The 9,083-nt window shown below is 50.9% G+C and overlaps 1 protein-coding gene across 2 annotated transcripts; it reads right to left on the reverse strand.

Moving 5' to 3' along the window:
• Positions 1 to 2,206: 2,206 nt before the first annotated feature.
• Positions 2,207 to 4,362, reverse strand: LOC123162567 (uncharacterized). Of its 2 annotated transcripts, XM_044580342.1 has the most exons (3): positions 4,005 to 4,362; positions 3,566 to 3,857; positions 2,207 to 2,973 (listed from the first exon to the last, which is right to left on the reverse strand). In XM_044580342.1, the coding sequence occupies exon 3, from the start codon at positions 2,950 to 2,952 to the stop codon at positions 2,401 to 2,403; it is 552 nt and encodes a 183-aa protein (XP_044436277.1). In that variant the 5' UTR covers positions 2,953 to 2,973; positions 3,566 to 3,857; positions 4,005 to 4,362; the 3' UTR covers positions 2,207 to 2,400. The 2 variants fall into 2 exon arrangements, with proteins under 2 accessions (XP_044436277.1, XP_044436278.1); XM_044580343.1 differs by lacking the exon at positions 4,005 to 4,362 and having other exon boundaries at positions 3,566 to 3,936.
• Positions 4,363 to 9,083: the final 4,721 nt, after the last annotated feature.

Genomic DNA, 9,083 nt, shown 5'->3' on the forward strand with positions numbered 1-9,083 from the left:
AAGGCCTAGAGGAATTCTAGTCGCCGCTAGAGTATGGCCCTTCCATCATGGTTGTTCTCCTCACTTAGCATTGTCGATTTGGTGCTAGGAGGCGAGAAGTACCCTGGTTCTACCTATATTCCAATTATTATTTTCTCTGGTGCTAATTTGTGTGTTTTTTGTGACAAAGCCTCAACGGTGGAGGTGGTATCACACATAATAATTGTCACACAGGGACGTGAAGTTTCTACACCCAGGAGCAAATGCTCCTGATGTGAACAGTAAAATAATTTTTTTTTTAAAAAAATCAAAAAATTCTGATTTTTTTGTGGATACTTATACAAATGTTTGTTGTGCACGTAAAATTTCATCACGAAATCACATTGGCGGAAGGTGTGGTAAAAAAAACGATGCTCTGAAAATGTTACTTACAAAAGCATTTTGGAGCTCTGATTTTGTTTTTTTCGGCACGACTTCCACGAATGTGATTTCATGATGAAAATTTTCATGCAGAAGAAACACTTGTGAAAGTATGTCACAAAAAAATTTCAGATTTTTTAAAATTTTTTTCTATTTTTTTGATTTTACTGTTCACACCAGGAGCATTTGCTCCTGGGTGTAGAATGGTACTTTCGGTCACACAGCTCCATTTGAGTCATTGTATAGTCGTCGTAGTCGACAAGGCCGACATGAGGGAGCATGTGGTGTTTTATTCCTGCATATCATCTGCTCTAGCCCTGGCAGTTTGTCTCGACCAATCTTGATGGTGGTGACGGCAATATTAGTGTCAAGTTTGGTCAAGGTAGTGGTTATCATGCTTCATTCTTGCGCTCACAAAGTTCTTGTCGGATGGCATGGCGATGAATCAGTGATTCGGTAGCATGTCGTAGGTCCTTGGCCATAGTGCGTTAATGGTCTTAGGTTCTCATCTATTTGGGTGGGCGACTCAAGCGGCTCTTTAAAACTAATTACAGCTTAGTCTAGCTTGTGCATCTTTGGTCTTCTGCTTTTTCCACTGAAATCTTGACGGACTATTAATTAAGGTGCAAAAAGAAGAGCTAGTGATGAAAGTTTTCAAATCTTCTATGTAACTTCTAGTTTTATCAATCATTTTTGTGGTATGTGTGAGTTTAAGTTTATTTGACCAAACACAATTTGGTCAGTTAATCAATAAATTCATGTCCTTTGGTCAAAAAAGAGGAAACTATGTATTTTCTTCTAAAACGGAATTCTCTAAAAAGGAAAACATATTTTATTCAATGAAAAGGGAAGTTATGTATTTTGTTTCTCAATTCTTTAATATAAATTGTCGCTCTAAGAGGAGTATCACACCAACTCAAAAAAAGGGGGGAGGGTACCCCATATTATTTGTCGTTCAAATGTTAAAATCATCTAAATTTGGTTACTCGGCCAATATTTGTATGATAATGCTCTGAACCAATCTGTGGTTGGATGGTTAGGTGGACTGTCCCTAGCCCACAAGGGTAAGTCCTGGTGCTCGCATTTATTCTGGATTTATTTCAGGATTTCTGGTGATGTACGTTCAGTGGGAGGAGATGTTCCTGTCGATCGCGAGGTGCCTACGGTGACTTGTAAAATCTCAAGATGATATGTCGGCTCGGTCTCTCGGAGGTGCTCATAGGGATAGGCTATGCGTGTGTGCGTTCATAGAGATGAGTGTATGCGCGTATATATGAGTGCTTTGTCTGTACTGATGTTAAAAAAGAAGAAGACAATTTCACAATTCAGTACAAAAAGTTGAAACAAGTCAGAAAGTGGTTGAAAATGAAATAATGAAAATACAAAATGATGGAAAAACACACATGTATTAGCAATTTTTGGGGGATTCTAATAGTCCATAAAAACATAAATACTATGAATACCATGGGATTCAGTAAAAGTCAAGAAAAGCATTGGAGTTAGTAAAGTTGCTAAATGCTCAATAAACAAAACTACCATTTCTCTATATTATTCTCCTTATTTTGTCTACTTTTGTGTGCAAAACTACCATCTTAAGTATGACAAATGGCTAAATCTTGACAGCTTTTCTTGTCGAGTAGCCATATTTCCAGACCGAGAAACCAAAACTAGACTTTTTCTATATATAAAATTGTGCGCACAGGAGATGTCACATCACCCCTAAGAAAAGAGGAGATGCCACAATAGGCACAGAAGATAATGATGCACATCAAGTCTAATATTCGAACCAGTCAGAAAGACATGTCCCTAAAACTACAATAACACAGTTTCCTTGGATGAGTATAATGATACAACCTATTTTTGCCCCGAAAAAAAAACATATTAGCATTTCAGACTAATGGATGCATGCTAAGCTTAGACTGCACCCCGAACAGAGCATCGATAATGGCCAAGTTATGACTCATGATGCGCCTCATGCGTCCAGCGTGGGTCAATAACAATCTACAGCCGAGTTGACGGCGAAGGAGGCGGCGGGAGCTCGAAGAAGTCGATCATCTCCGGGGGCAGGTCACCGAACAGCACGTCGGCCGTGCCCCGCCGCACCGGCGCGACGAGGCCGTAGTCGTCGACTTCCTCCTCCAGCCCAAAGAACCGGGGCGGCGTCTGCTGCTCCGGTTTCGGCTCCAAGTAATGCACCGGCTCCGGTTTCGGCTCCAGGTAATGCTCCGGTCCCGATTTCGGCTCCAGGTAAGCCACGCCGACGCCGCCGTCGATCAGTGCGTTCCCGTGGAAGACGAGACCTCCCGAATCAACCATGGGCGCAGGGTCAGCGGCGTAGAGGAAGGGCAGCGGTTGGTGAACTTCCGAAGCGCCGCCGTACGAGCTGCTGCATCCCGCGGCGACGTCCATGGCGGCCAACCCGAGGGGAAACGGCAGGACGGATTCGGCTCCGGAGAATGGCGCGCCTGCATATTGGTTAGCCGCGAGTGGTGGTTCTTGGCTGCTCTCGCCGATGTGGTGCTGGTGCATTGTCGTCTGTCGGAAGGGGATCATGCCGAAGCAGCGATACTGATCCTGCCACACAGGGGCGAAATGTGCAACAGTTCAAGGCTTCAGATTACACATAAAATGGCAGCATGACTGAGTTCGAGAATGGAAAAAATGCACATGTATTTCTTCTAGATATCATACTGGCTCGAAACTACTTGGGGAAATCTGTCCACACGAGTCTTATATAAATGTTGTTTTAGTGTGTTTTAATTGAACTAAAACGTTGTGTTATTTCTTATGTAAACATTGACAACTTGAAGATTATAAATTTCAGTAGTGAAATTAGAGGAAAATTTGATCACTTCACACACACATGACCACTTGAATTTGTAATTTTCGTCAACTTTTACTAAGATGTGAATCTATAAAACTAATGGCCAAATATGCATATTAGAGTTGGTGTCGAACTGTTGTCAACCAAAAGAAGAAGTAAACAAAAGGTACCAATGTGTAATTATGCCGCCCAAATCAGGAGGAATAGGTGTCGCTCGATCATTTCAGGAAAAAACAGAGGCGCAAAATCAGGTTCAGAAACAGGGTGATCGCTGTCCAGTTCAGAAGCAACAAATCCATTTCAGTTTTTCTTCAGAGAAAGCAAGCAAGAGAAGAGGGTCACCTCAGAAGCGCGTGCCGCTGCCGCCTCATGAGAGTTCGACGCCGCAGAAGATGAAGCAGCGCCTACGCCGCCGACGCCGCCGCTGTGTTTGGCGGCGGCTGAGGCTGACCTCCTGCGGGGCAGCGGCGCCCTTAGGATCCTGGCGAGGCGCTTCTGCCGCGTGCTCCAGAAGTTTTTGACGTCGTTGTCCGTCCTGCCGGGCAGGTACGTCGCGATCCTCGCCCACTTGTTCCCGAACTGCGCCTGCAGGTCGATCACCACCCGCTCCTCCTCCGACGAGAACTTGCACCCCCTTCACACAGAACAAAACCACGGCGCCCTTGAGTACGCCACAGGCGGGTCGAAACTGGAAGCCCGGCGCAGCGGGGAGGAAGACGAAAGAAGCTTCATGGAGCCAGAGGAAAATGGAAGAGGAGAGGCGGGATAGCGGATTACGTACGTCTTGGGTCGGGGCGAAGCTTGTTGACCCAGCGGAGGCGGCAGGACTTGCCAGTGCGGGGGAGGAGGCCTTTGGATCGAATGGAGCTCCACTCGCGGGGGCCGTGCTCGCGGACGTGCTGGTGCAGCACCTCGTCCTCCTCCGCCGTCCACGGCCCCTTCCTCACGGCCACCCGGTCACCGCCACCGCGCGGCTGCATCGTCGTCGTCCTCCTCCACCGCGGCTGCCACTGAAGGCCACCGCGACCATGCCAATCGCAGGCCGGCTCTCAGCGGGATTCCGCTCTGCTTGGCTGCTGTCTGTCGCTTCTCGCCGCGCGTGTTCAGAAGAGGGGGAGAATGGAAATGGACAGCCAGGCGCCCACGAACGCCCACTACCTGCGATGTAGGGAGAAGTGGGACTAAATTTTGTAAGCGGGAGCGGGGAGCCCATCGCCCAAACCAGCCACCCGATCCTGATCGGAGGCCTGATTTTAATTCAGCGGCACAACGGGACGCTGCAACCGCCTCCTTGCCCACAACTCTCTCGTGTGAAAACGTGCTTACAAATCAAATTCAAACAGAAACCCGTGTCGCATAGGTAAAAAATCTGCACACTTCTTCGAGCAAGATCATGGTTCCACTTCCAAATCGACGAAGAAGTTTCGCCTTATGTCAGAACACGTAAAAAGCGCACCATTGGTAGTTTGGTACAATCCGTCAGAGTACTAAGTTTTGATTTAGCAGTCTGAATGTCGTCGACATTGTTGTCCTGCCGCAATTTCTACTGCTACAGGAGTACAGTCCGTCAGATTGTGCACTGATCACGTCACTGAAGGCTAGCAACCATATATCCTCTATAACACTAAGTTCCCTAATTTTAAAGAGCTCACAATCAGTTGAGGTTTACAATTAAAATTGGGTCATTCGATTTTGATCGGGTCAACAATTTCTCAATGCTATCTCATTTAATTGTTTTATATACTATACATTGTGTTTTCTAATTTTTAATGCGTCACAATTAATTGAGGTCTTCAATTTAAAATTGAGTCACTAATTTTGATCGGGTCAACAATTTCTTAAGGAGCTCTCCCATTCAATTATGTTAATTCATTATATTCCCTATTTTGAAGCTCTTCAATTCAATAGAGGTATGGATTTGGTTTACGATTTTGGTCGGGCCAATGATTTTTCTCCAAATCAATCAGCGGCAATCGGCCTATAAAAACATACAAATCACGTGCTTCCTCCCATCATCTAGAAAAAAGAAACGCCACCATGTGATACTGTAGTACCAATATAATACATGCAGCTATCAATGCAGAAATTTCCCCGCATAAATATGTGTTTATTAGCGGATAACACAGAATCACACCTGGAAAGACCCACCAAACATCGTATTATAAAAATACGCACTCCATCATCTCACTGCCACCCAGACTAAATATTACATCAATTCCAAAATATAAAGGGTGTTAGATTTTTGGAAAGTCAATTTCCTTTAACTCGAGACACCCCTGTCTTCCTCCCCAGCCCCGTGTCGCCTCCCCCCATCCCGTGGCCCGGGTGCCCAACCCTAGCCGACGGACCCAACCCCCACCCTCCCCCCTCCCCCGGTTGCCACCAGCGGGCGCCGCCAGGCAAAGCCCGCGCGGCGTCTGCGGAGGCGGGATCTCCTTTTCCCTCGCTTGGATCAGGGGCCGCGGGGGGCTCCTTATTCGGGAGCGTCGGCGGAGCTCGGAGGCCTGGCGCAACGGGTGGCGTGCGCAGGCGGTGGCGGTGAGGGGCGGCGCGGCCTGCTGGCAGGTGGCGGCGCGTCACGGTGGAGCACGCAGGCTGGTGGCGGCGCGGCGTTTTTCGCAGCGGTGCTTGATCCGGTCAGATCTGCGCTGGCTGGGAGTGAGGGCTGGCTGCCGATGCTCGGCGGGAGGCTCGGTTGGGCGGCGGGCCCAGACAGAGTTGGCGGTGGTGAGATGGTGAGCTATGGTGTCGGCGAAGACGTTTGAAGGCAGTGGCGCGAGCCCACGAATAGGTTGGTGGTGGCGACAACTGTATGGCTCGGCCAAGATGGAGTCTTGGTGAGCAGCGAGTGGTCGGTCACCTCTGTGCGATGTGGTGAGCGGCGGTGCTCTCCCGGTGGCGATGCTTGGTGCTTCGTGAGGTTCTGTTCCGGCCGTCGCAAGGCCGTCCTTTGGTTGGCGACGACTGCTGTGGGTGGTCTTGGATCTTGCCAGAGGTGCGGGCGGTTGTGGTTTCTGTCCAGGCTGGGAGTTTGGTGCGGTCACCGAGTTCCTCTTTGTTGTGCAGCCGGTCGTCGGTCTTCGGCTTTTGCGACTGCTTCTGCTTAGAGTTGCGGTAGCGGCGGTGCGAGGCTAATTGGACGGTGTTGCCAGATTTCAAGAAGCGTGGTGATGTGCAATGCGCGGATGAAAATCTTGCTTGGCTCCTATCAGGCCGATGGCGATGGCACCCGTGGGTGTCATCCCCTTCTTGGAGGCGTCGCCGAGGCGTGTTCACCTTGCCCCTCACATCTTGGAGTTGGTAGCTGTCTCTGGGCCAAAGCCTTGATTCAGTTGGATCGTCACATTGACGGCGTCATCGACGTCGTATCTCTGTTGGGAGCTTTTGTGGAGACACGACTGGGTCCTTATTGCGATCCTCCGGTGTTCGCCGCTATCCTCTTTCTGGTACTTTGCGGCGCTATGTACGCTCATCGCCGGTGTCTCCCTCAGATGGGAGCAAGTCATGCCTTCCGCTTGCCACTTCTTCTTAGGCGCTCAGTGTGGATGGTGCGTCGACAGGAGATGTTCTACGGAAAGAGGTGGTCTTCGGAAATGTCCGGCGTCGTCGCGACGCGGTGTGTGTGTCAGCTGAGGATATGTTTTTTTGTGTTGTAGCTTGCTTTGCGGTGTTGTCCGTCTGTGGACTTGATCAACCGTGGTGTGGTGTGTGCGACCCTCGTTGTTCGCAATGAGTGGCAGTTTCTTATAATTTTAATTCTGCATTCTATAAAGTTTTGGTATGCTTAGACGTGCTTAAAAAAACATTTAACTTTGACCAAATTCACAGCCAAAATTGCCGACAACCACAATATCAAACTTAAAAATGTTTGACTTTAAAAAAAATAACGCATCTAATTTTAAAACACGATGAGTTTCTTTTTATAAACCCAACAATAGCGCAGCAAAGCAGGCCACGCCAAAGCCGACTACTCCTGGTCGCACCGGACGAGACGGCCACCTTTGCTACACAGTCCCTGCTCGGCGACGGCCGCCTCCACCACCTTCCCGTAGCTGTACCGCAGCGGCATCCTCCCTAGCAGCCGGTGGAACTGCGTGATGCACTCCCCTCGCTTCTCCCAGTGCCCCACGCCGCCTCTCGAGCTCAGCCCCACGGCCTTCATCGCCGCGTCGCCGCCCTCCACGCCGGTGCCAGTGTTGGCGTCGTTCCTCGGGTCGCCCCAGTCCCTGATGCTGCCGGCCTCCACCAGCACCGGCCCTTCCCCGGACACCTCGGCGGCCACGAAGTTCATGAGGATGTCCTCGCAGTTGCGCTCCCGGTCCACCACGGCGCGCGCCGCCGCGAGCTCCGGGGAGCAGGAGTACTTCCGGAGGAGGTCCACGCCGAGGACGAGGAACTTGGTGAGCACCATGGAATAGCGGCCGGGCTGCGGCGCGGTGTACGCCCACCTCCCGCGGGCGAGGTCCAGGTGGTGGGACCTCGGAAAGAAGCCAACGAGGGTGCCTGGGCGGGCGGCCCGCTGCTGCCAGGCGACGAACGCGAAGGAGATCGCGGCGGCGTTGGGGAGGACGTCGTCGTCGGCGACGGCCACTGCGGCGGTGCGGATGGACGGGTGCGGGAGGAACCGGGAGTTGAGGGAGGCCGAGGCGGTGCGGTGGAGGGACACGCCCGGCGGGAAGCGCGGGAGGAGGAGGCGGTCGTCCGGCGTGGAGGGGTTGCACCAGAGCACGACGACGGCGAGGACGAGCGGGTGTGCGGCGTAGGCTCCCGCGATGGCGCGGAGGAGCGGGAGCCGCCGCTCCGAGTAGCCGCTCAGGAGCACCGTGAGCCGGTCCGGCCGCAGGTCCTCCTCCTGCGGGGACTCCGCGTCGCAGGCCGCCTCTTCTCCTCCTCCGAGTGCCGCGACGGCGGAGAGTGTGACGGCAACAAGGAAGAGGAGGAGGAGGACAAGGCAATGGTGGTGGTGATGGTGCGACGACGGCATGGAGGACGCGGCGGCGAGATCTGGTGAAGAGTGTTGACTCGAGGCGACTTGTAGAAGCAGCGAACGAAGATTTTGCGCGGGCCTGGATGTCAGGCTTTGCGGTTTGACTCGTGGCGGTCGTGATCTGGCCGATGTGGACCTGCATGGGGCCGAGGTGTCAGAGGCGGGATCCTTTCCCTACCGATTTTTTTTTGAAACTATGATGATTTTTATAGCAAATTCGGAAACTATACGCCCTAATGCATAAAAATCAAAACTATGGCCCCGTCGGCCTTCTGTTGGCCGAAGAGGGACTTTTCGGCCTATCGTTGGCCGAAGTGGGACTTTTCGGCCTACAGTTGGCCGAAGTGGGCTCTTGAGCGGCCGAAGAGCACTTTTCGGCTTCCCGTTGGCCGAAAAGTGTCAGGGGCACAAAACATAATTAAGATGGCGTCAAATGAAAAAGTTATCAACATGAAAAATCTTCGTCTCGTCGAAACGGTTGATTTTGATATAAAAATCGTCTTAATCCGACATCGTATGCAACCTGTAGAGTCAAAACAAGGTCAGGGGCAGAAGCTGCAGAGTTACTTCAGACAGACCGAATGGATGTCAGAAAACTTGTCACGAGACACCCGATGCACTTGGTGAGACCGTTGGAATACAGAAGAGTACACAAATTTGGTCACGTTCCCTCGGTGAGACCGAACCAAACCACTCGGAGGCTCCGAAAAATCTCCAAAGATTTTTGGATAGAATTTTAGTCCTTTTATTGTACGGGGAGTCCAGCCGCCTCATAAATCGATGTGGGCATTGTTCATCTGCACCGGGAAGACATATGCCGGCATTGAAGAAATGTCTCTGTTGCAATGGCAGGAATTGAGACGAAAACTTTCG

Source organism: Triticum aestivum, chromosome 7B (genome assembly GCF_018294505.1).
Source record: "Triticum aestivum cultivar Chinese Spring chromosome 7B, IWGSC CS RefSeq v2.1, whole genome shotgun sequence".
Classification (NCBI taxonomy): Eukaryota; Viridiplantae; Streptophyta; class Magnoliopsida; order Poales; family Poaceae; genus Triticum; species Triticum aestivum.

Bases quoted from the DNA above. Each gene is read 5' to 3' on its own strand.
- LOC123162567 (XM_044580342.1), bottom strand. From the start codon at position 2,952: ATGATCCCCTTCCGACAGACGACAATGCACCAGCACCACATCGGCGAG.